General features: G+C 42.5%; 1 protein-coding gene across 1 annotated transcript in view; it reads right to left on the bottom strand.

Annotated features, from left to right (window-relative positions):
• The window catches only part of dagla (diacylglycerol lipase, alpha), a 482,446-nt gene that overhangs the window by 84,041 nt on the left and 370,797 nt on the right, over positions 1–27,608 (bottom strand). The window contains exons 10-16 of the mRNA XM_086008510.1: positions 24,214–24,338; positions 21,659–21,815; positions 19,208–19,291; positions 17,626–17,703; positions 10,592–10,672; positions 7,532–7,674; positions 3,742–3,810 (exon numbers count right to left, since the gene is read on the bottom strand). Coding sequence (XP_085864636.1) covers positions 3,742–3,810; positions 7,532–7,674; positions 10,592–10,672; positions 17,626–17,703; positions 19,208–19,291; positions 21,659–21,815; positions 24,214–24,338 — 737 coding nt within the window. The remainder of the gene's footprint in view (positions 1–3,741; positions 3,811–7,531; positions 7,675–10,591; positions 10,673–17,625; positions 17,704–19,207; positions 19,292–21,658; positions 21,816–24,213; positions 24,339–27,608) is intronic.

Here is a 27,608-nt window from a genome sequence, read left to right as displayed (position 1 = left end):
GGGCCTGATAATCTACATCCTAGGGTACTTAAGGAAGTGGCCCTAGAAATAGTTGATGCTTTGCTGATCATCTTCCAGCATTCGATGGGATCTGGAACAGTACCCATGGATTGGAGGGTAGCTAATGTTAACCCACTATTCAAAAAAGGTGGTAGAGAGAAAACGGGGAATTACAGACCGGTAAGCCTGACATCGGTAGTGGGGAAAATGCTAGAGTCCATTATAAAAGATGTAATAGCAGAGCACTTGGAAAACAGTGACAGGATCGGACAAAGTCAACATGGATTTACAAAAGGTAAATCGTGCTTGACTAATCTACTGGAATTTTTTGAGGATGTAACTGGTAAAATAGATAAGGGAGAACCAGTGGATGTGGTGTATTTGGATTTTCAGAAGGCTTTTGATAAGGTCCCGCATAAGAGATTAGCGTGTAAAGTTAAGGCACATGGGATTGGGGGCAAGGTATTGACTTGGATAGAGAACTGGTTGGCAGACAGAAAGCAAAGAGTTGGAATAAACGGGTCTTTTTCCGAGTGGCAAGCAGTGACTAGTGGGGTACCACATGGATCGGTCCTTGGGCCCCAGCTATTCACAATATATATTAATGACCTAGACAAGGGAACTAGATGTAATATCTCCAAATTTGCAGATGACACAAAGCTGGGTGGGCGTGTGTGCTGCGAGGAGGATGCCGAGAAACTCCAGGATGATTTGGACAGGTTGGGTGATTGGGCAAAAGCATGGCAGATGCAATATAACGTGGATAAATGCAAGGCTATCCACTTTGGTGGCAAAAACAGGAAGGCAGATTATCTGAGTGGCAATAGATTGGGAGAAGGGGAAGTTCAACGAGATCTGGGTGTCCTTGTGCACCAGTCGCTGAAGGTAAGCATGCAGGTGCAGCAGGCGGTTAAGAAGGCAAATGGCATGTTGGCCTTCGTAGCAAGAGGGTTTGAGTACAGGACCAAGGATCTCTTACTGCAGTTGTACTGGGCCTTGGTGAGACCACATCTTGAGTATTGTGTGCAGTTTTGGTCGCCTTATCTGAGGAAGGATGCTCTTGCCATGGAAGGAGTTCAGCGAAGATTCACCAGGCTGATACCTGGGATGGCAGGAATGACGTATGAGGAGAGATTGGGTCGACTGGGTTTGTACTCGCTGGAGTTTAGAAGAATGAGAGGGGATCTCATCGAAACTTATAAAATTCTGACAGGACTGGACAGACTAGATGCAGGAATGATGTTCCCGATGGTCGGGGAGTCCAGAACCAGGGGTCACAGTCTAAGGATAAGGGGTAAGCCATTTAGGACAGAAATGAGGAGGAATTTCTTCACCCAGAGAGTGGTGAACCTGTGGAATTCTCTACCACAGAAGGCAGTAGAGGCCAATACATTAAATATATTCAAGAAGGAGTTGGATATATTTCTTAAGGCTAAAGGGATTAAGGGGTATGGGGAAAAAGCAGGGACCGGGTACTGAATTTGGATGATCAGCCATGATCGCATTGAATGGCGGAGCAGGCTCGAGGGGCCGAATGGCCTACTCCTGCTCCTATCTTCTATGTTTCTATGTTTAAAAGGGTTAAATTATGATAGCCTTCATAAACTAGGCGTGTATTCCCTTGAATATAGAAGATTAAGGAGTGATCTAATTGCACTCTAAGATGATTGAAAGATTTGACAGGGTAGAGAGAGAGACAAATTATTTCTTCTGGTGCGAGAGTCTAGAACAAGGGGGCATGACCTTAAAATTAGAGATAGGCCATTCGGGGTGATGTCAGAAAGCACTTCTTCACACAAAGGGAATCTGGAACTCTCCCCTCCAAAAGCTGTTGAGGCTAGGTCAATTGAAAATTTCAAAACTGAGATTGATAGATTTTTGTTAGGCAAGTCTATTAAGGGTTACAGAACCAAGGCGGGTAGATGAAGTTAAGATATAGATCAGCCATGATCTAACTGAATGGCGGAACAGGCTGGAGGGGCTGAGTGGCCTACTCCTGTTCCTATGCAACATGTTGAAAGGGTAAAATTCAACGTGAATCTTAAGATTGGGAGTATGGTTTACTGTCCAACCAGCAAATTAGCTAACTTTGCTAGCTTGGGAGTTTTGTGCACTGCTGATGCTTATCTCCGGCCATATTTAATGTCCACATGGTTGAGAGATAAAGTTGAGTTACCCACATACCGCACAGCCCCAATAAAGAGCCGTGATAGCAGGTCAAAAGCAGTCCTTTCAGTTAGAGGATCCGATATGGCAACAAGGTGGGGGGGGGGGAGAAAGAGGTGAGAAGGAGAACTGAATAAAAGGAACTAAAACAATATGGCGTAGAGTTTCCGCCCAGATATCAGCGCAATCTAGGAGGAAGCGACTGAATTTGGGCAAAAGGTCACAGAATTTAAACACAAGTGAGTTATGCCCATAACCATTTACAATCGAGTTTCCGCGATCATTTACGCTGGTTCAAAAATCAATTCGCCCGAAGCAGCCCACACTCACAGGTCAGCATGGCGGGTTTCTACCAATTGTGCCCATTCGGGGGTCTTCATCACATTCCACCCAGAATTTTGGGCGCACAGGCATCCATGGTCACATTAATCCATCGTGAATGACCTGTAGCTGCAGTGGCCACCAGTCAATTGAGTCCTCACTCAGGTCGGTTTCTAATATTAATGCTACCATTATTTTAAATTCAATTTAAATTAGCTGAAATTTAATCAACTGATCTGCCCTTGGTACACAGGACCTGTGACCAGTAGTCAATTGAAGCCACTAACTGGCCTATTCTTAAATTGCAGCAATTAGTTTAATTCTGTATTCGAGGTCCCGTTGGCCTTGTTCCGGTCACAAATAGATTACGATCTAGAACATTGCTTGATTACGCTGATTCATGGGAGATTTTATGTTTGGCCTTATGCAAATTAGTTTGAGCGGAAACTTAGGCGTAACTTCGCCTTGGCAAAACCGAAGCAAATTCCAGTGCATTTTGAGCACATTTTCCCGACTGCAACCCCAGCGGAAACTCCAGGCCTGTCTCTCAGGTCAGTAATATACAAAGCAAAAGTGTTTCAAAATTCATGATAATCTGAAGCTCTTCTCCTCCTCTATTATTTTCGAATGGTGCAGCTTCTGAAATGAATGCAGGTCTTGTATCCTGTCTTCATTATTGGAACAAACTTATACTTGTATAGATTCAGCAAATTGCTAAAGGTTTGGTTCCTATTTACTTATGAAACAGCACCTCAAATATTTATCAAATAATAGGGAGGACCACCCCACAGCCCCAAGCAGATAGCCAAGAGCCCCACATACTTAGTTAGCGATAGTGAGATTTTAGTTTCTGACTGGTATACCTAAATGACCCAAACAAGCACCATATTCTGTTCATTATAAAAATTACACAGTCATTAAAAACTGCAGACTGCCCAGTTCCTGATGGCTTCCCATCTAATGCCAGGACTCCCACAAGCTATGACCAAAAGCTAAATATCAGAGCTAATTGGATAGATAATTCTACCAGGTATTACACCAGAACATCGATCTTGCTGTATTGTAACACAAACTATGAAAAATCAATTAAAAACAACTGAATATAGCTGGTTCATGCAAAACTAAGCCCTGGCATCTACAAAAATTCTGGCAGAGAATCAAGATTGTAAATAATGAAAGAGCACAGAATTGAGGTTCCAACATATTAGAATGGATTCAGCAAGTAGTAAAATTAAATAAAATTTCTCAACTTGCCTTGGTACCAGATCCTTCCCTAAGATAACAGATGTCACAAACTCCTTAGAGTATTCCATAGCATCACAGCTAAAGGATTAAATTAGAAGATATCAGGAAAGAACAGTTAAAAAGGATAACATGTTTACACTGATGTGTGAGGTATGATAATGCTGAAGGACATTCAGGCCTAGAAATTCAGTAGGCTTAGCGCCCCATTTGGGGCGCTGGAGGGCCTAGCGCCGGAGTTATGGCCAGTTGGCAAATTCAGTGGGGCCCTTCCGTCGGCGTTACACCGGTTGCGCTGCGCCGGCACCGATGACGTCATCGGTGTGCGCAGCGTCCCGGTTGCCGTGGTGATGGGCCCCAGCGCCGAAATTGAGTTGCAGCCGCCTCGCCCGTGGCAGCCGCAACTAAGACTTTGGCAACCGAGTCTTGCAGGAGTTAGCGCCGGCGCATTAAGGTCGCGCGGCGGCCGGCCGCCTGCCCGCACCTCCCTCCCCGGACTCCTCCACCCCCGCGGAACAGATGCGTCTGGCCTGCAAGCCCGGCACTTGTCCGAGGTGCCGGGCTCATTTTTCTGAACATTTGAACGGCCAGCGGGCGGGTGCAGGCAGCTCCTCCTTGACTGAAGGAGGAGGCCTGCACTTCCCCAGCCTGCCGCACCGCATCGGGTGCCGCAGCGCCGGAATTGTGCCGCAATGCGGCACTCAGCGCCCATTTCGAGGCGCTGACACCCTCTAGTGGCGCCGGCAGCCGTTTGGGCGCGGCACTACTGAATTTTTGGCGCGCGCAGGGGGACTTAGCGCCGGCGCTAAATTTCCGGCGCTAAAGCCCTGGCGAACCCACAACCGAATTTCTAGGCCTCAGTATCTAGCATCAGTAGATCAAATACAAAATAGCAAAGAAAGATATACTTACATAGACTCAAATGCAGACCTTAATGAGCCAGCATGTTCTACATTTTCACGTAGAACAAAATTACAGGAAACTTTGGTTTATCCGGAGGTTATATGACCGGAATACTCAATCTAACGGCAAAAATCAGGAGCCGTTTTCTATATGTTTTTTCACTTCTCGTTGCTTTTTTTTTCCCCAGTCAAGCACTGCAAGGTCTGTAGCTATAGCAACAGCTACAGACGCTTGCAGCTGCAGCCGACTGTTTTGAAGCTGTTGCTAAGCAACAGGGTTTGTTGATTCACACGGAGCTTCTCAGTTCCGTATGTTTAAACATTAACTCTGGTATGTCCGGCACTTCTGATGTTACGGCACCAGCTCGGTCCCGTCAGTGCCGGATATCAGAAAGTTTCCTGTAGTATTTTCTTTCTTCCCTCCTCGCCTGAGGACAATGATTTGTGGTGGGATATGAGTCCATGGGCACCAACAGCTCTCAAGTACCTTGCCCAAGTAGCCATTCCATATTTGTGAGTTTAGGCAGTAGGCATCAACAAACCATTTGATCTTGGGGCAAATTACAGTGAACCCCAATGCTGTCCTCACCCAACATCCACACAAGGACATTCAATCAGGATTGGTGGATTAGAATTAGGAGTATGAATCCTGACTGATTCTTCCCTAACCCAGAGATACTGAGGTCAAATTATAATGTCTGAAAAGGTAACCAAAACATAATGGAGCACAGACCAGGACTGGGATAATCTAGTCTGTAAGGCGCAGTGCTAAACCAGGTGGTGGTTTTATCCACAAGGTTAAGGAGGGCGTCAATAATGTATTTTTTTAAATGTACACTTACCACTTAATATTTTTGTTACATTTTGATAAAAAGGTAAAGGAAGTTTAAAAAGTAAATTAAACAATCTAATTAACATTGGTAAACTCACAGAAAATACTACAACAATCGAAGCATGATTGATTCTTTTAAACATATCCTTAAAGAAGTCCATCACATTGAAGGTCATGTCCATTGGTATAAACTGGAACTCAATTGGTAGCCCAATAAACCAAATGCTTGTTTTACACTTTTCTGTGTGAATCTTGTGCAAATTAAGGCGAGAGATGTTAATTCTGGGGAACAAAGCGCTTTCCACTTTGGGCATTTAATGTCCGTGTCCAACACTTCTTGGTCAAGCTCCCTCCAGTCTGCCCAAAGAATGTGCCTTACCCCCCAAACACCAGTACAGCATCTTCATCTGCACCACATTTTCTATTTCTCTCAATTATCCAGCGGTCAGTTCAGGTGGACTTTGAATTCGGGTCTCAAAGTTGAAAGACCAGTGTCTAATCCATTCACCACCTCAGTCTCCTGAGCCAATTATTCCATTAAACTCTGTTCTCTTTAATAAGTTGAAATTTTTCAGTGTAATAAAGAAATTTGTATTGAATTCCTGGTATTTTAACAGATTTATTAACTCATTTAAAATAAGCTTGTGGATCTCCTGTGTCCAATATATTATTCTGGAGTTGTATTTAAATTGGCTTGTTCCAATAAAAGGCTAATTACTGTATGCAAACAAAACACAAGGTCACTCAATTAAACTGTTTGGTCAGAGAATATTGTAGAATTGAATGTGCTACTCAATTTCAGATTACAGATCACTTTGCATCTGTAAAAATGTGTAAAATCTCCACAGGCGGACATAATGGCCCAGAATTTGCAGTCCAGACGACAGCGAACTAGCAGCGTTCGCCGTCATTCCGCCTTTGAAATTGACCACAACTTTGGGATTTGGCGCATGCGGAAATCCTGAAGTTGCGGTTTGTCATTCACAGCTCCCACACAGGCTTCACTGTGACCACCCCATAGTGCCGGCCAATCAGCGTAATCAGTCAAATCGGGGAAATGGACAAAAACTTCAGTTCTTCTGCAGTAATTACGCTGTTAAATTCCCCACTAAAAGTTAGACCCAAATGGGATTAGGTGTACCTGGGGTTTTAACAGCATATTGATTGCTAAACAAAAGTTAAGGGCCTGAAAAATGAATTTGAATTTTGTGCAGTGAAATTTATCAATTTTTAATAAAAATTAAAATACTTAAGAAACTTCAAAAAAAAATTACTTAAAAAAAAGTTTGTTCATCTTTATTTCAGGTTTGCCTTTTCTCCATGCGAGAGCCCCAATCTTTGTTTTGCTCTGTCTAACATTTTTAGAAAGTTAGAATTTTAAGAGCTTACGCACTTCCTTGTTTGCTGTCTGTGAGAATTCTGCGTTTTAATTGGCTGCTCAGACAGCTTGTTTAAATCACAGCAGCTCGCACAAGGGGATCAGAGATCCTTGTGCGAAGCATACTTTGGGGCCAGCGGCGTCGCTTCATCACTGACCACAAATTCAGGCCCAATGTTTCTCACGTACTAGCTTCCCTAACACTAAGTCAGATGCTATACTGTTCAAATTGCATCATTCTGTTGATAAGGAGGTGCTATGTCCCTTTAAGACTACCACTGTTAACTAATCAGAAGTTCCACTCATTCAAAGTTTAATGGTTTGGGGACAGAATTTCGCAAATTGGAATGTTGTCAGTTGCAGGTTTCAGCTCAAGAGGCGCACTGCATTTGTATAAAGTGTAATGTCTGTATAGTGACGTATTGTTTTTAATATTTTGATAATGTGTTAACAAAAATAGTTTACAGACATCAACCCCTATCTGGTTTAAACCATACCATGATTTGATTAATCTAGTAATCTGTTAGTTACTGTATAAAATCTGAAATTAATAGTCATTAATACAGTGAGCAGAATCAACATTACCCATCCTAGAGGTGTCCATAGGGTTAACAACTCTGGTGCAATTTTCTATAATCTAAATTATGTAAGGTCGCTATGCAACACAACACTGGCCTCATATGCACTTACCTAAGAAGTCCCCCAGGTGGAGAGTAAGCATAACAATGTAGTGTAGGATACTGCGGTCTGAGCAGGAAGGAAAGAATAGCTGCAGTTCCAGCACCTAAAGAATGTCCAACCACGATTAATCCATAATGTTTGGTCCCTTTCCCCTGTTGGTAGATAAGAGAAGCATAAGGGTAGGTAATATTTGTTCTCGTCTTCCTTAATGGTTTTACTGTTTACTGCATTCATAAAGGACACATGTTCACACACTCGTTCTATCTGTGGTGATAATAGATGGCTATGAGTAAGTTGCAGCTACATAATCAAGCAATTCAAATAATATTAATGACCTTTTTCTTAAAAGAACAATGTTCCCCTATTTGAATTTCCTGGTTTCCTGCCTTCCATGCCCATTAGTTGATAGGCAAAATAAAATAACGATATATCGCTGTTCCTTCATTGTCGCTGGGTCAAAATCCTGGAACTCTCTCCCTAACAGCACTGTGGGAGTACCTTCACCTCAAGGAGTGACTCACTTCCTGACTCCCCAAAGCCTTTCCACCATCTACAAGGCACAAGTAATGATTGTGATGGAATACTCTCCACTTGCCTGGATGAGTGCAACTCCAACAACACTCAAGAAGCTCGACACCATCCAGGACAAAGCAGCCCGCTTGATTGGCACCCCATCCACCACCTTAAACAATCACTTCCTCCACCACCGGCATACAGTGGCTGCAGTGTGTACCATCTACAAGATGCACTGCAGCAACTCACCAAGGCTTCTTCGGCAGCACCTCCCAAACCCGCGACCTCTTCCTCCTAGAAGGACAAAGGCAGCAGACGCATGGGAACATCAGCACCTCCATGCTCCCCTCCAAGTCACACACCATCCTGACTTAGAAGTATATCGCTGATCCTTCATCGTCGCTGGGTCAAAATCCTGGAACTCCCTACCTAACAGCACTGGGAGTACCTTCACCACACGGACTGCAGCAGTTCAAGAAGGCAGCTCACCACCACCTTCTCAAGGGCAATTAGGGATGGGCAATAAATGCTGGCCTTGCCTGCGACGCCCACATCCCATGAACAATTTTTTTTTTTTTAAAAACTTTAACTCAGACTATATGCCAGCAGACTGAGCTATCAAGGACACTATTTAATAGACTGACACCAATAATTCTGCATTTAGCAGACATTAGTAGTAAGCCTTTTTTTGTTTGACAAGAACCAGTCACAGATGAACATTAATGCCTTTAGTCTACCACACTGCAACATATATTCCTGCAGCTCTCAAACAGTCAACAGTAGCCAATATTAGCCTAGCGTGTGCTGTGACCAGCAAGGAAGAAGCTAATAAATATAAGACGACAATACTTTATTTATTTCCCACAGTGACCAAGTCAACCTAATGTGAAGATCTCATCTGTAGTTCCAGAAGCCCACACATAAATACAGCCCAAAAAGAGTGTACTACTTCCACTATATGTTGGTACTGGGTCTAATGTTCATTCTTGTACAATTAAAGTATGTGCACACAAGCCCTGTACATGCTTTGGAAAAATTCCATATTTTTACTTAAAACAGAAAAGCAATGACTAGGATTTCAGTATACTGTATTTCCCATTTATCACCACTCAAAAAGATTTGTCCTAACTGCTAGAATGTATATATCGATTTAAACAACATACAGTACTTGTGATATGATGGAAACTTGCTATTTTGAGTCTCCAATCATGTCCTCTGCTGACACACATTCTAAAGCCACACCACTGGTTTTAATGGGAGATGATGCTTTGCATAAGTCTGGATGTACCAAACTCCCAGAAAATTCACTAGTGGCAAAATATGCAGCAATACTTTAGTCCAAAGAGTATCCCTAACTTTCCTTTTTCTTGCCAATTTTCTCCTGTCCGTTCCTTCTGTTGTGAAGTCATTCACTCTTAGCTGGGTATGGTTCCATGTACCTCGTCTAAGTGGCCATTCTTCATATGCAACCCTCAACAATAATAGGGACACAGCTGTCATCCTTCGAGAATCTCATCTTTGTTTACATCTTAAATGGAGTATGCCATCTCTGACAATGCAGCACACCTCAGTACTGCACTGGAGTATTAGCCTAGATTATATGCTCAAATCCTGATGTAGGGTTCAAATCCACACCTTTTTGACTCAGTGGCAAGAGTACTACCAACTGAATTAAGAACGGAAAAACACTTGCATTGATCTAGTACCACATCATGTCTCATAAAGCATCTCAAAGTACTTCACATCCGATGATTTATTTTCAATTGTTGTGACTTATGTAGGCGAATAAATACAGCAAGTTCCCTGAAACAGCAATATTAATATACTTTTTGTAGTGCTAGCAGAGGGAGGAATGCTGGCCAGGAACACTGGGAAAACTTCTTACTCTTCCAATATTGCCATGGGATGTTTAACAACCAACTGAACAGACAGGGCCTTGGATTAATGTTTGATCCAAAAGACAGGACAATGCAGCACTCTGCAGTGGAATGTCAGCCTACATTATGAGCTCAAGTCATGGTGTGAGCCTTGAACTCACAGCCTTCTGACTCTGCTACCAACTGAACCAAGCAAACACTAATGTACAAGTTAAATGGATAATATTGACTATCAAACAGATGGTATCCATTATTTAGTAAAGCGCAACTGTAAGGTTTCCGTAATTTTTAGACTTCATTTAGTTTCTCAAGTACATATGTTTAAAGATACAGAGAATTTGTTAAAAACCTGATCACAATACACAGATCACATTACAACTGCAGCAAAGTAATGAAAACGTAGGCCACAAAATTAGTAAACACAAGTTGTTATTTCAGGAAAAGCAACAGATCTTGCATCAGAAAACATTGGAATGGCACAGCAGGGCACTCACCATCCAATTGCAAGAGGAAAGGTTAACATTGAGTGGGTGGCCTTCATCAGAACTAACATCCAACCAAAACAAATTGGTAACCCAGCTTTTCTCTTTTGGATAATTACATGCTGTTTTTATTTCAGAATACCAGCATTCATTGTGTTTATTTCTGTCTACATTTTATAACATCAGCTGTACTGTACCAGGTCTCGGCCAAAGGCTTGAGAGAGAATCATCTCCTGTTCTAGTTTCTTTTTGATGTATTCCGCAGACAGAACCATGCCCTGCAAAGGGACAGAATGCAGGTTAAGATAAATTGTAACATCTAGTTACTGAACAGCCAGCATGCTTGATATTTTGTTTAATTTCTAACACTAAAAGTGGGTAAAGCAAAATAAAAAGTGAACGAGGAGTTCAAACTACGTCTAACCTGAACTATATGTCTCTAACTTTTCAATTTTACCATCATCAGCTTTCCAGTAATGTACTGCTGGACACCGACTCGCGATGCTCGAAGACAATGGGGGGAGAGCCTGGTCAGTAAAGGGAATGCTTCACAATATCCGACGGCTCTGGCTCAGTGAGAAGGAAGAGCCAGTTGGGCAGACCTTGGTGCCTGCCAGCTGACCAGATAATAGCACGGAAGGCGATTCCTAAACAGCATCTTTTTTTTTTTGAAGGAGAGAGACAGGAAGATGGCACTGCAGAAATAAAGTTCCATTGCACAGAAATAATCCATGCTGGATAATGAAATCTGACAAAACATATTTATAATAGGCAGGTCTCGGACGAGCCTCCCATACTTTGCTACCAACAAATGTCCGACAAGATACAGTATGTGTATGTAACCAAGATAAAATATGTACACCTGATATTTGTATAGGGGTACTGCAATCAGCTCTGCTCATGTGAGATACTGTACGCGAGAACAGCTGAACAATGATGTACCAGCTTTCTACACTCACTTTCTTGCTGATCAACTGTAAATCTACGTCTCTTTACAGTCATTTTCAGCAACTGGATTACACACGACAGTACAAACAATAGATGCAATCTACAATTAATAAGCTGAAGAAAAAAAATCCTGCTTTAATATCAAAGATGAAAGTATACATAATGGGCAGCAAGTAGATGTGTATCAAGTGGCAATAAATCTCTTAGTTGTGAGGATTTAAAAAAAATTAAATCAGAAGCTTTTTTTTTTACCTTTTGTCCTTGTTCTGTGGAGATGATGACAGAACTCTACCCAGTTACATACTGACACCTACTGGAAATGTACACAAGCATTCCACTGCAGTTACACGAGAAGCCTGCCCTCAACACACTAAACTATCTTTATTTTAATATTTACATTTTTTGTTTGTTTGTATATGTCCGGAGAGTGACCTCTACTTCTTGCACTCCATGTCGGGGCTAGTCTCTTATTGGCATGTTGGACCCCTTTGTGAAATAGGGAGACCCAGAGAGCAAAAGCATGGGATTAGCTCCTGGCATTAATGGTGGGAAATATGGAGATGCCAAAAACACTGAATGAATATTTTGTATCAGTCTTTACAGTAGAAGACACTAAGAATATCCCAACACTGGACAAACAGGGAGCTATAGGGGGGGGGAGGAGCTAAACACGATCAAAATCACTAAGGAAGTGGTACTCGGTAAAATAATGGGACTCAAGGCGGATAAATCGCCTGGACCTGATGGCTTCTTGAGGAAGTGGCGGTAGGGATTGTGGATGCATTGGTAATAATTTTCCAAAACTCCCTGGACTCAGCAAAGGTCCCGGCAGACTGGAAAACTGCTAATGTAACGCCCTTATTTAAAGAGGGCAGTAGACAGAAGGCTGGAAACTATAGACCGGTTAGCCTAACATCTGTGGTAGGTAAAATATTGGAGTCCATTATTAAGGAGACAGTAACAGGACATTTGGATAATCATAATTTAATAGGACAAAGTCAGCATGGTTTTATGAAGGGGAAGTCATGTTTGACAAATTTGCTGGAGTTCTTTGAGGAAGTAACGTATAGGGTGGATAAAGGGGAACCAGTGGACGTAGTGTATTTAGACTTCCAAAAGGCATTTGACAAGGTGCCACACAAAAGATTATTGCTTAAGATAAAATATCACGGGATTGGGGGTAATATTCTGGCATGGATAGAGGATTGGCTATCTAACAGAAGGCAGAGAGTTGGGATAAATGGTTCATTCTCGGACTGGCAATCAGTAACTAGTGGTGTTCCGCAGGGGTCAGTGCTGGGTCCCCAACTCTTTACAATCTATATTAACGATTTGGAGGAGGGGACCGAGTGTAACATATCAAAGTTTGCAGATGATACTAAGATGGGAGGGAAAGTAGTGAGTGAGGAGGACATAAAAAACCTGCAAGGGGACATAGACAGGCTAAGTAAGTGGGCAGAGATTTGGCAGATGGAATACAATACTGGAAAGTGTGAGGTTATGCACTTTGGCAGGAAAAATCGTAGAGCAAGTTATTATCTTAATGGCAAGAAACTGGAAAGTACTGAAGTACAAAGGGATCTGGGGGGTCCTGGTGCACGAAACTCAAAAGGTTAGTATGCAGGTGCAGCAAGTGATTAAGAAGGCCAATGGAATGTTGGCTTTCATTGCTAGGGGGATAGAATATAAAAATAGGGAGGTATTGCTTCAGTTGTACAAGGTATTGGTGAGACCGCACCTGGAATACTGCGTACAGTTTTGGTGTCCATACTTAAGAAAGGTCATACTTGCTCTCGAGTCAGTACAAAGAAGGTTCACTCGGTTAATCCTGGGGATGAGGGGATGGACATATGAGGAGAGGTTGAGTAGATTGGGACTCTACTCATTGGAGTTCAGAAGAATGAGAGGCGATCTTATTGAAACATATAAGATTGTGAAGGGGTTGGATCGGGTGGATGTTCCCGATGATGGGTGAAACTAGAACTAGGGGGCATAGTCTTAGAATAAGGGGCTGCTCTTTCAAAGCTGAGATGAGGAGGAACTACTTCACTCAGAGGGTGGTAGGTCCATGGAATATGCTGCCCCAAAAAGCTGTAGAAGCTACATCATTACATAAAGTTAAAACAGAAATAGACAGTTTCCTAGAAGTAAAGGGAATAAAGGGTTATGGGGAGCGGGCAGGAATTTGGACATGAGTCTAGGTTCGGATCGGTCATGGCCCTGTGGGTAGCGGAGCGGGCCCAGGGGCCGTGTAGCCTGATCCTGCTCCTATTTCGTGTGTCTAATTCTGTTAGATTTAGGAGATGGTTCTGTGATAGTAGATTGGCGGTTAGGATCAGATCAGCCATGATCTTATTGAATGGCGGAGCAGGCTCGAGGGGCCGATTGGCCTACTCCTGCTCCTATTTCTTATGTTCTTATGTTCATTTACTTGGCTTTAACCCAACACCAGATTCGTAGACTCATTTTTTTTTTAAACCAGCAATGCACTCTTCCACAATTCACTGCTATCCTGATTATTTCAATCTCTTTAATAGCACCTTTAAATTAGAGGAGAAAAGCTATTACAAATACATGACATACTCTCCACTGACTGCCCTCCTTACACAGTGGTTACTTCTGTGTGGATGCATGTGTACATTTCATTGGTCTTCAATATCATCAGTTCTCACTACGTCAAGCTACTTGCAGCGAGGAAAATGAAAAATTTTAAAGATTACGGGGAAAGGGACAAAGTGGATAGCTCTTTCAGAGGTGCAATGGGATGAATAATCGACTTCTATACTGTAAAGTTCTATGATTCTATAAGGAGTGCAGACAGCAGCGGGAGAGCCACATACCTGCAATTGGCTGCACTCTAGTGCATTAGAGGTTAAAATAATCCAGGATAGCAGTGAGTTGTGGCAAGATACTCTTTTGGAAAACAATCATCTGTCCCATTGTAATGAAACCCGTGATAGATCTACAGACACAGCGCAAACTGTTGCCTGGTTTCTCAAATCACAAACACTAAAGTCTTTATCACTGTACAACAGTTGTAATTCCTTGCTGGTAACCTATTTTAATTGATGATCTGAAATGTTTGTCTTTTTCGACCATAATAACAGCTAAGTGAAAAGGGAAAATAAAACAAATAAAAAGGGAGAGAGAAATACAAGAGGATCAATAAGAACAAATTGAAATATATATTAATATGAAACGCAAATAAAACAGAGATATAAAAATACAGGAAACTTTGTGCTATCCGGCACCCATGGGACCGAGCTACTGCCGTTTTTTTAAAAGCTCCGGATAGACCAGCGTCAATGTTATCAGATAGGAGCTTTTCATCGCAGTATCTGATCACAAACACTGTTGCTCAGCAACAGCTTGTAAACACTCAGCCCGTGGCTTGGAAGCGTCTCTGAAGCTGTTGCTAAGATACAGAGATGCTTTCTAGAGCCTGCCGTGTCTGACCACAAACACTGTTGCTCAGCAACAGCTTGTAAACACTCGGCCCAGTAGCTTGGAAGCGTCTCTGAAGCTGTTGCTAAGCGACAAAGACGCTTTCTAGAGCCTGCCTGTGAAAAGAATGCTAGGAGAAAAAAAAACACCTAACCAAACCGGCTGCTGATTTCTGCCGTTAGATCAAAGTTGCCGGACATTCAACTTCCGGATAGCTCAAAGTTTCCTGTACAGTGAAAGCAAGCTACTAGAAAACAGGCACCGTATGAAAATGAAAGAAAGCCAGGTGTTGAAATAAACTTGATCTAAAGGAACATCTTCAAAATTCCCTGGACTCTGGAGAGGTCCCAGCGGATTGGAAAACCGCAAATGTAACACCCCTATTTAAGAAAGGAGGGAGACAGAAAGCAGGAAACTATAGACCAGTTAGCCTAGCATCTGTCATTGGGAAAATGCTGGAGTCCTTCATTAAGGAAGCAGTAGCAGGGCATTTAGAAAATCATAATGCAGTCAAGCAGAGTCAGCATGGTTTTATGAAAGGGAAATCATGGTTAACAAATTCGCTGGAGTTCTTTGAGGAGGTAACGAGCAGGGTGGACAAAGGTGAGCCAGTGGATGTGGTGTATTTGGATTTCCAGAAGGTATTTGATAAGGTACCACATAAAAGGTTACTGCATAAGATAAGAGCTCACGGAGTTGGGGGTAATATATTAGCATGGATAGAGAATTGGTTAACAACAGAAAGCAGAGAGTCGGGAATAAATGGGTCATTTTCTGGTTGGCAAACGGTAACTAGTGGGGTGCCACAGGGATAAGCGTAATGTAGCCAAGTTTGCGGATGATACAAAGATGGGTGGGAAAGCAAGTTGTGCAGAGGACTGAAAGAATCTGCAAAGGGATATAGACAGGTTAAGTGAGTGGGCAAACATTTGGCAGATGGAGTATAATGTGGGAAAGTGCGAAGTTATCCATTTTGGCAGGAAAAATAAAAAAGCAAATTATTATTTAAATGGAGATTACAAAATGCTACAGTTCAGAGGGACCTGGGGGTCCTTGTGTATGAAACACAAAAAGTTAGCATGCAGGTACAGCAAGTAATCAAAAAGGCAAATGGAATGTTGGCCTTTATTTCAAGGGGGTTGGAGTATAAAAGCAGGGAAGTCCTGCTACAACTGTACAGGGCATTGGTGAGACCACACCTTGAGTACTGCGTACAGTTTTGGTCTCCTTACTTAAGGAAGGATATTCTTGCATTGGAGGCAGTTCAGAGACAATTCACTAAGTTAATTCCAGAGATGAGGAAAGGTTGAGCAGGCTGGGCCTATACTCATTGGAATTTAGAAGAATGAGAGGTGGTCTTCACAGAATCACAGAAACCCCACAGTGCAGATAGAGGCCATTTCGGCCCATCGAGCCTGCACCGACACGTATCCCACCCGATCCCCGTAACCCCTACACCAACACATATCCCACCCTATCCCCGTAACCCCATGTATTTAATCCCCCTAACACTAAGGGTCAATTTATCATAGCCAATCAACCTAACCCGCACATCTTTGGACTGTGGGAGGAAACCGGAGCACCCGGAGGAAACCCACGCAAACACGGGGAGAATGTGCAAACTCCACACAGACAGTCATCCGAGGCCGGATTCGAACCCGGGTCCCTGGCGCTGTGAGGCAACAGTGCTAACCACTATGCCACCGTGCTGCCCATATAAGATACTGAGGGGGCACGACAAGGTAGATGCAGAGAGGATGTTTCCCCTCATGGGGAAATCTAGAACGCGGGGGTACAGTTTTAGAATAAAGGGTCGCCCTTTTAGAACTGAGATGAGGAGGAATTTCTTCTCTCAGAGGGTCGTAAATCTGTGGAATTCTCTGCCCCAGAGAGCTGTGGAGGCTGGGTCATTAAATACATTTAAGGTGGAGATAGACAAATTTTTGCAAGATAAGGGAGTGAAGGGTTATGGGGAGCGGGTGGGGAAGTGGCTTTGAGCCCAAGATCAGCCATGATCTTACTGAATGGTGGAGCAGGCTTGAGCGGCCAAGTGGCCTATTCCTGCTCCTATTTCTTATGTTCAAGCTAAAGGTGATAAATGTCTGGAATATTCTGTCAGATATATTACTGCAAACAGAAGCTTTAGGGCATTTAAAATGCAACTAGATGCTGGGCTGGAAGAATTGGAATACTAGAGTATCTATGATGAGCTAAATGGCCTCTTCTCAATATTACATTTCCTTATCAAGCACCTTTCATTATAAAAGTGTATTAATAACCATTCACTACTATAAATCAGGTTTATTTTAAGCCAATGGCTCCCTCTCAATCACATAATTAAAAATCCCCAAAGATACTGTGGAAAAATATGTATTTTATAATATCTGATGATTTGGGAATGTAAGACATTGGGTGTCCGAAATGGAAAGTGTTCCATTCCTTAGCACTAACATTCCTTAGCTCGATTAAGCACTGAATTCTTAATTTAAAAAAAATAAAAGCAGCGGATCTCTCTTTGGCACCGCTCTCAGTAAACTGGATGATGTACTGTTTTATAAAGACATGAAGTTATCATGTAACTTCCAATATAAGATTCGGTTGGAGAAAAACAACAATAACAACTTGTATTTATATAGCGCCTTAAACGTAGTAAAATGTCCCTAGAGAGCGAGAGTGATTCCAATTTTCTGTGTCATTGTATGGGGAAGGAAATTATGTTATTTGTTTAATTAACAAAATAAAGGGCCGGGTATTAAAGCTCAACAATGAACAGTTCTGAAGTACTTCCTACAGCACCATGGCTATTCCAACTGACGGATACAACAAAAATTCCAGTTACCTTGTGGCCAAGCCAAGTTCCATGATGTCCTTCCACTGGTAATCGTTCAGCATCGCCGGTCAGATCAGTCAGGGCATCCTGTCAGTGGAATGAGAGTAGGTCAGAGATGAATGTGAACCTGTCTTTGATTAACAGTCAGTGGTTTTCTTTTTCCAATGTTTTCTCTTCCTCTCCTTCCTGGGATATGGTTCCACAGATGCAGACACTCCTCCATTACCTTACCCCCACTATTTGTCAGTATAAGTCAACAAGCCATTCAACCACAGAAATCATCACAGCCAACCTTGATTCTATCATCACCTAGATGGAAGAACTATTTTGGACACTAAATATAGCAAAATCATAAACACATTCTTTCATGCATTTACAGTGTAGTTATATATAGGTACCAGAGCAATTATGTTCTCCTTCTCTCAACAATCCCTGCCCCATGTCCATATACATGCACTTCCTACCAAGACTCATTGGATAGCAATCAATAGAGTGAATGTTGGCTGCTTTTTTCCCTACTGCGATCAATCCTGGCACCCCCTACTTGAAATTCTGCTCTGGCTGAATCATCTAACTTAAAATAACCAGAGATCGAACCTGGGATGTTCCAGTCTGTGTGGCAGTGACTTTACCCAATAGCCTATTGGGTAAACCTCAGAAATCACAAGATGAAACCCAAGCCATATTCAACATGCATTGTTAAGACTACAATAATACTTTATAAGCAACAATGAGTAATTAAAAAAGAGCACTGGAGACAGGAACGCGTAAAGCCAAATAAATCTATGCATGTCTTCCAGTCATTAAAGAACTGCATAGACTACTTTCTTTTTGCTCTGTTGCTGGCATGAAGCCTATTTCCCTCTGCTTCCTGCACATGTTATATACTTTAAAAATAAATAGCTGCCAACATATTGAGCCCTCATTGCATGCTGCATTTGGAAAGCAACTTGTTCACAGCCTAAAAATTGTGCTTCACTAAAGATTGCAACGAGACAGACAATATATCCTGCGCCTGAGCATATTTGAGTGTATGCAGCTGTGGGTGAACACCTGTATCTGTATGTGTGTGTACATATCTGGCTGCGTGCATGTCTGGCGACTGCCATTTCTGGGTGGGCGGTTGTATCCCAGTGTGTGCCTATATTCCTGTATCTGACTGTTATGTGCCTGAGTGGCTGCTCCTGTTAAGGTATATGCCTGTGTGGGTGTGTATCTGTGTCTTCCAGTGTACCTTTACTTACGTATCGGAATGTATTCCTTTATCTGGGTGGGTGTCTCGTGCACGCATATCTCAGGTGGGTGGGTGCTTGTGTGTACATACTCAGCTGCATGCTTGTGTCTGGATAGACACCGTAAAAGAAGCTCAGAACATGTAAACACGAGTCAAATATTTTTGTGCAACAGATGATTATTTTGTTTAACTGAAATAAACAATTTAAGTGTTGATTACAGTAAGACAACCATTCCTTCCTGCAGCTTGTATCTTATTATAAAATCTTGTTACATGGGACGCAGGGCTTTCTGAACCATGCAGAATTCTGGGCATCGATTGCTAGCTTCTCCATACAGAATGCTTATAATACCTCACCTTTGGTGAAAGGGTCCCCCGAATACTGATCACCACCTTCTTTTTCATATGATCCACAGCAACATAGAAAGGCGTTTCAAACACCTAGAAAAAGAGTCAAATTAAATTAATACAAAGCTAATGAGCACAGGCTTTATTACAAAGTGAAATTCGAAGGAGCTGAGAGATTCTCCCAAAAGGTCCACAGTCGAGTTAGGCAACAACTGGTTAACAATTTGCATGTATTTTGGTTTTTAATTTCAATGTTTCAGGGATTGGTTCATTCCACAATATAAAAATAAAGTGAGTCTGCATTAAACACATGAGGCCATTGCACCTCTGAAATTTTCTTTCTTGTCCTTTCTAAGCTGCAAATACACCATCCTACATGGTTTTCCACCTCCCTACAGCTTCATTATGTTAAAATGAAGAATATTCGTACAGGCTCCTTTCCTAATTCAGACTTTCAGCTTGGCCCAGTAGTAGCACCTTTGCCTCTGAGCCACTAGTTCATGCCCAATTCCGAAGCCTTGAGCACATAATCCAGGCTGACACTTCAGTGCAGTACGGAGGGAGTGCTGCATTGTCAGAGTAGCTGTCTTTTGGATGAGACATTAAACAGAAGCTCCATTTGCCTGTTGTTCAGGTGAATATAAAAAGGTCCTATGGTACTATTTGAAGAGTAGCAGAGTGTTCTCCTGGTGTCCTGGCCAACACTTATCCCTTAATCAACAGCTCCAAAAACAGATTGACTGGTTATTTATCTGATTGCTGTTTGTGGGACCTTGCTGTGCTCAAATTGGCTGCCACATTTGCCCACATAACAACAGTGACGACGTTTCAGAAGCGTTTTGGGATGTCCCAAGGGCATGAAAGGCGCTATATAAATGCAAGTACTTGTTTTCTTTCCTAAGGCCTCAAAACTATGGAATTTTTCACCTCTAGGAATCATCGTTTCTCCCCGGATTAAAATCCAAACTTGTCGTCAAATAATTAGTATTTCCCGTTACACCTTGCCTTCCCTTTCCCCCTTTTCAACTTTGCTGGTGTTCTGCACTATGGGCCTTTCACCTTGGTTCCTCAATAAGACAAAAAATTAAATGCAATTCAGTGAGACTGCATTGTCCCCAATTCCCTCTGCCTATTCCGCCTGATCTTGGATGTAACTTGGGTGGGTAGGAGAAGAAAATCAGGTATGGTGGTGTTCTGCGGGCTCCCCACCAATCAATAGCACTTCTGGGGTTTTCCGCCTGAAGTGAAGTTACGTATATAATACACCCAAATATGGGTGGGCATATTTACAAAGTAAATGGCAGGATGATGTTATACAATGTACTTTTTGTCACTTGCACCATAGCATTGCTGGGTGGCATTCCTGGTGCCCAGTATTTCTATGTGCAATGGATAGGAAGTTAAATTTTAAAGGTTGCACCAGGCAAAGGGTGAAATTCAAAAAAAGTTAATCAGATGAAAGTTTTAATCATCAGCCAGTACCTCTGTCACGCTATACTAAAGCACATCTCCTCCTGAGGCAGATGAATTGGTATGATGTAACTAGTCCTGGTGCCAGTGCAAATCTGCCAGTGTAATAAATGCAGACATGGGGCAGGTGGAAATCCTGGCCCGCTGAAGATCTGCTGCCATTGTGGCAAATAAAAATTTGCCCCAGTGTCTTATATTGTATAATATCTGCTGATCGTTTCTTTTGGGGTGGGGGGGTTGATGGTTACTGTTTTCAAAATGTACTGGTATCCTGCTTGCAGGACTCTAGGGTTATTTAATCAATAATACAGGCAGTAGGGGCGTAAGCAAATGCTAGCGCAGTGATTTTTCAGCAAATCACTGCAACGTATCATATACATTGAAACCTGTTCATTTAAATAAACAGCATCAACTAGAACAAAAAAACTCAGTAAAAAATACAATTTTCATCCGTTTTATTGATACGAGAACTTGGTTTGAAGAACAGTAAAATGGCAAACTCAGAAGGAAAAGAATTAATTTACAACAAGACTGTATCAATCAACATTTTTCTGGGAATATTGTTTCTGGCTAATGTATAATCTCAGGAGTGCTGAGCAATTTATTAACCACTCAACCATGGATCTTTGTAACATCAAAACCTTTTGACTGTGTCACAGATAAGTAACACACACCCAAGCCACCTGTGTGCTGTGTAAAGAAAGAAAAGTAAGCCATGGCTCAGTGGTAGCTCTCTCGCCTCAGTGTTAGAAGCTGGTGGGTTCAAGCCACATTCCAGAGACTTGAGCACATAATCTAGGGTGGCACTTCAGTGCAGTACTGAGAGTGTGATGCACTTCGGAGATGCCATCTTTCGGATGAGATGTTAAACTGAGGCCCCGTCTGCTGCCCACTCAGGTGGATATAAATGGTCCCATGGCACTATTCAAAGAGCGGAGGAGATCTCGCCGGTGTCCCAGCAATATTAACAATTATTATTAAGCAACCTACCGCATCATGGCAAGAAGTATATACGATATCTACTGAACAAAAGTTCTCATCCAGAAAGTGACGTTTGATGGCAATGACATTGCAGTTGCAACAGTTGTCTTCCTCAACTGTCACACTTGGAGCATACCTGGGTCGAGGGAGGCAAAAACAGCAGCACCTAGAAAACAGAAGATAATTGTGTGCTTAAAATACTGAATTAGTCATATTATTCATGTTTTTCAGTTCACTGAAGTCAATTGAAATGCCATATCCAGGTTCCACACATGCTATTAAAGTGACAGATTAGACGGTTGATCAGCATCCACTGAATGCAGCAAAGTGCACAGCTGCTTGCTGTTGAGCAATGCCAATTACAATGATGTGCACCTCAGAGCAGGTCTGCTCAAGGCCCAGTGACACCCCAGATTAACAGCAGTGTAACCACCTATCTGTTTCAGACCAGACAGCTCAGCTTTAGAGTGGCTCCCCCATAGTTTTGAAGAATTAAAAGCAGACAGTAAATGATTTCTCACTGCTGCATTTCAAAAATAGGTTGCGCACTTTCACCAGCAGGCCTGTTTAGTGCATGCATCTAACTGATTTTATACATAAACACACATCTTTTAAAATGCTCATCCATCTGGTTTTGTAATGAACAAAAGGTGGCCAATCTAAATCAACAATGCGTGTTTGACCACAATTCTGTTTATTCACAGATACCACCATACTCATCCCAAAAATCAAACCACAGCAATAAATTTTAAATATGCAGATACTCCCAATCATCTCAAACATTCATCTTCATATTACTTTGCATTAAAGTTATTCTTCACATGTGCAATAAAATATTGATTTCAGTAGTGCAATCTTTCTAGCACACTTTTAAAATCCAAAATCATACAACACTCTTCTCTACAGGGCATAGTCTACAGTTCAGATATCATTTTATTCTGATGGTGCTGTGGGGTGCAAACAAAATGAATGTACTGATTAGCCATTCAGGAGCAGCATCTCAAATATGACCATCCTTACATTCGGTTTCTTTTCAAATCTTTTATTGTATTATTCTTCTCAAGCTGTCAAAAGATTTGTAGATAGATAGATCGTAAGGACAAACATGTATTAAAAGGATCAGAGAGTAGTGGCAGCAGTTGAGAGACACCATTGGAGTAATAGAGAAAGCACCAGTGGAGAGCAACAGAGAGCGACACACAGAGAGAGACAGCGAGAAAAAAAAGTAACAGACACAGGGAGATAGTAAGAGGAAGGAGGACAGTAACAGAAAAATACAAAGAAAAAGGAGAGCAGCAACAAACATGGGAGTACAACAGCAGCAAAATGAGTGAGAGAGAAAGGAGGACAGTGACAGCGAGAGAGGAACATAGAAAGTAAGGAGAGAAAAACAGACAGAAGGACAGTAAGAGAGGGAAAAAGAGACAGAGAAATAAAAAGAGGGAGAAAGAGAAACAGAGCATCATGGAGACAGTAATAAAGGGGATAGTAACAGATAGAGTGGGTGAGGGCACTACTCGATACAACACAAAGCAATACCAATCAAAAGGTCCCAGATTGAATTCCCTGGCTTTGAGAAATTAATTCTGAATTTTTGTTGTTAGGTGGGACTCCCTTTTTTTTTTTAAAAAGTACTTTTCTCTCCTATTTGTTATACAGCATTCATGAACAAAACGGTGAGCAGCACAACTATCTCTCAGGCCCCTGCCAATGCAATTCTGAAACCGACCACTGGAAGGTGCACCGGAGATTCCTGGGAATGACTCTCTCAAACTTTCCTTCCTTGCGAAGAAATGCTTGGCTGAGATTTGGAAGTCAGCCTTCGGTGGGCCACAGGTGCAAACCATCATCCCACCACTCTGCAGTGGAACGGGTCGATACTCCATCGCACCACTGAGATAGGTTCCAGATTGCTGCCCATCCAGTTTATTCTCCTGTAGGCGCTAACTCACGAGATATAGTTTCATAGGCACCAGCCATCCTCCAGTATCTCAGCCAAATGGCCATTCTTCACCTGTGAGCCTCGAGTGTGTCAGTAGAATGTTTGGCAGCAGGTTATAAAACAATTCTTAGCCTCACCCTATGTCCAGCACAGTTTCCAACAGGAGCCACTGGATAGTGATCAGAAGCAGGAACCCTTTCTGATTTTTCTCCTCCCTAGCCCAAAGGTACTAAAGCAATTTATAGGATCTCCATTGCCACCACGCTAAGTAAATTGAATCTCCTTATCCGTTTATCATAAAAACTTCCAATATAGTGAATCTGAGACAGAGTTGTCCTCTGGATTCCTACCCACTGGGAAACAAGTGAACAACAACCACACTAACTTTATTTAGGACCCCTTTCAGAACGAGACAAGCCTTCATTTCTGGTTTATATTGGTCCAAAGTGTGAAGACGACTGAACAAACACCCACTCCACTTCCATCTTTGTTAGCCAAAGAGCACTTATGCACACTATTTGAATAACCCATGGATCAGTATAACAGCTCAGAACCTGTAGCCTGCAGTATTTTGAATTTATTGAATTGTTTTTACAACATTTAGGAAATAAATGCTACTCACGAACATGAGCTGGCCAGTTTGCAGAGTCCACAGGTTGGGTTTCGCATTAAGTACAAGGGCCAGCCATAGGCAGCCAGTGCAAAGTGCATGTAGTAGCATACCTCCTTATACATGTGCATTTCTTGCTAAAAAAAAACATAAAACAAAATTACTTTCTCAGACCTAAACAAAAAAAAGTATTTTTTTAATAAAGGTAAATATAAAACTTTGAATGTGTTTTCTAGCTGGCATGAGTAATGAGTTCTTATTTCATAAAGTTCACAACCTCCTCCTGTGAGAGATCCAAGCACAGATTTTCACTGCATTAAATCTCTTCCCTACTCAGTAACATTAGGCAGATCCTAATCCAAGCACAAAACTCTTACAAATATTGTGTGTTTTCATTTTTCAGTGTGTGCAGTATGATTGTCAGGACTTCTCCAACACATCAACTGTTCCTTGGAAGAGAGACAATTTCATCTGGTTAGGTGATGCAATTCTGATGTGTTTACATTAAGAGTGATGGAATGAGCTGGAGTACTAAACACAGTGAAGAGTCACACCCACTAGCTTTACACTCAGAGAAGCAGAAAGTAGAAATTGATTGAAGAGATAATGAGCTGCATGGCTGGAGGGAGAGGGGATTGAGAAGGTTGGCCCATCCACCAGAAAGGGATGGCTGGTAGTTGGACCCACTGTTTTATTTTCCTGTTGCTAAAATGCTTACATTCTTATGACAGATGACCATCAAAACTTTGAGATTGTGCTGGTGTGCAAGTCACACCCACTATTTTCCAAGTAATTAAAAAGGTACATATGTGCAATATATATACTGTACCAGAATTCTAATGCAACAAAATCCACCCAGTCCCATTTCATATGAATTTGCTGATCTGCTGCCCAGATGCAAACGTGCTACTGTGAGCAGTGCAAAAACTGAACAATGACCCCATAAATAATTGAAATACTACAAATGATTTTTAAAAAGTGGCAAATACTTGTCAATTTCAAGGCTGTAATTTTATTTTCAGCTTCTGATTACTATAAATCACAGCAGTTTCACGTGTGCATCTCTGAACACCACGATTAGATGACTTATAACTATTCAATTAGCCATTATTGTTGCAATCGCACAGATTAGAACGATGGATATTTGAGTTGTTACAGAACACTTGCATTTATATAGCAACTTTAACATAATAAAACAACCCAAAGCAAATCACAGAGGTGAAAACAGAAACTAAGCAGTGGTAGGAGAAGAGCTACAGTGCATGGCGGGTTGGCTTTGAGGATGGGAGGGGGATTCATGGAGAACATTCTAGAGCGTGATCAAGGCAGCTGAAGACTGTGACCGAAGGTGCAGTGGAGGGGGCAAAGGGGCCAGAGCTGGAAGAATGGAGGGCACAACTTATAGTTCCCTCAAAGCACAGGGTGCATAATGTGCGTTCTTGATGTGCAGAAACAAGATATTAAATGTGTGAGATTTTGTAGATTGTAGAACTTCAGTTACGTGGAGAGGCTAGAGAAGCTGGGATTGTTCTCCTTAAAGAAGAGGTGGTTAAGGGGAGGTTTAATAGAGGTGCTCAAAATTATGAAGGGTTTTGATAGAGTAGATAGGAAGAAACTGTTTCCAGTGGCAGAAGGGTTGATAGCCAGAGGGCACAGATTTAAGATAATTGGCAAAAGAACCAGTTGGGAGTTGAGAAAACATTCTTTTATGCAGCGAATTATGATGATCTGGAACGCACTACCTGAATGGGTGGTGAAACCAGATTCAATAATAACTTTCAAAAGGGACTAAGATATGTATTTGAAAAGGAAAATTTTGCAAGGCTACAGGGAAAAAGCAGGGGAATGGGTCTAATTGGATACCTCTTTCAAAGAGATGGCACAGGGACAGTGGACCGAATGGCTTCATTCTGTGCTGTAGGATTCTATGATGGCATAAGTTTATAAACCAAATAGCGCGCTTTTGGCTCTTTGTTTTCTCCCCCAGCAGAGGACACTGCTTCATTGCAATTACAATTCCAGCTCAATGTCTGGTCCATAATTTAAAGCATTCTCACTTTCGGGGGTATATTGAATATACAATTTTCCAAATGCAACACAAGAATGAAATAAAAAAAACAATTTATTGGCAGCAAAAATGTTATTAAAGCAAAGGAACCCCTGAGGAAGAATCAAAACAAAGTTTCTCTTCATTAGTGTGGCGGAGCCACCAAAGGACTCGGATCGTTTGTATATAATTCCTTTAACAACATGTTAGCTACAGCCTGAGTCTGTATCTTTATTTATGCTGTTTAACTGTACGGAGCGTGGTTACTTTAACAGCGCGGCTAAAGCGTCATGACGTCACGCCGTTCATCACGTGATTCCCCACTGGCGGGAAAACGTGATGACGTCAGCCACGGGACAGCAGGGGCAGTCCTTGTGGAGCCTCCAGAGAGAGCAGACCTACATTCGATGTTATCCTGCAGTTTCTTGTTAAAACCTGTTTGTTTCATTAAAGTTTGTTTTGTTTGATCGCCTGAGTAGAACTCAGTCTTTTAGTTAGGAACCCGCGTTCCTACATTGGTGACCCCGACTTTCGTGAACTGTTTTCGCGGAAGATCTTCAGCATGGATACGAACGCCGTGACTCTGAAACTGCCACAGTTCTGGGAGCAACAACCAGCCGCGCGGTTTATCTAGGCTGAAGCCCAGTTCGCCATCAGGAACATCGTCGCGGATCAGACCCGTTATTACTACGTGGTCTCCGCCCTCGATAGCGCCACTGCCTCGCGGATCATCAGCCTCCTCGGTAGTCCTCCTACTGACCGCAAGTATGATACGTTAAAGGCGTGGTTGCTACAAGTCTTCGGGCTCTCGAAGTCAGAACGCGCTCGCCGGCTCCTTGCTATGCCCGGCCTCGGGGACTCCAAACCGTCCGAGCTCATGAGCCAAATGCTCACGCTCTTAGGTGCCGAACCGGAATGCTTCCTCTTCCGGGAGCTATTCCTCTGCCAACTGCCGGAGCAGGTGCAGGCTGCCCTAGCCAGGTCCGAGGTCACAGGCTGCGCCGAGCTTGCGGCCGAAGCAGATAAAATTTTCACAGTAACCCAGCAGTGCTGCGCTGCCACGAGGCGCCCATCCCCCAGACGCGCCTCCAGCTCCTCTTGCAGCGGGCTGGTGCTCCTACCACGCCCGTTTTGGCGCGAAAGCACGACGCTGCCGCTCTCCCTACATCTTTTCGCCCCCCCAAAAAAACAAAGCTCCTGCAGCGTTCCTGGCGAAGGAGGACCGGGTCTAACGGGCGCTCCGCGGTTGCGATGGCCATCAGATCTACGGGGAACCTTCTTTACATCACCGATTCCCTATCGGGTAAACGTTTCCTTTGTGACACCGGGGCGCAGTGTAGCATCCTACCTGCGTCGAAAC

This window comes from Somniosus microcephalus, chromosome 15, assembly GCF_052327205.1.
Source record: "Somniosus microcephalus isolate GS21.2 chromosome 15, FLI_Smic_1.0, whole genome shotgun sequence".
Classification (NCBI taxonomy): domain Eukaryota; kingdom Metazoa; phylum Chordata; class Chondrichthyes; order Squaliformes; family Somniosidae; genus Somniosus; species Somniosus microcephalus.
Note: the sequence above shows the minus strand (reverse complement) of the source record. Positions and strands in the feature narration are given on the sequence as shown.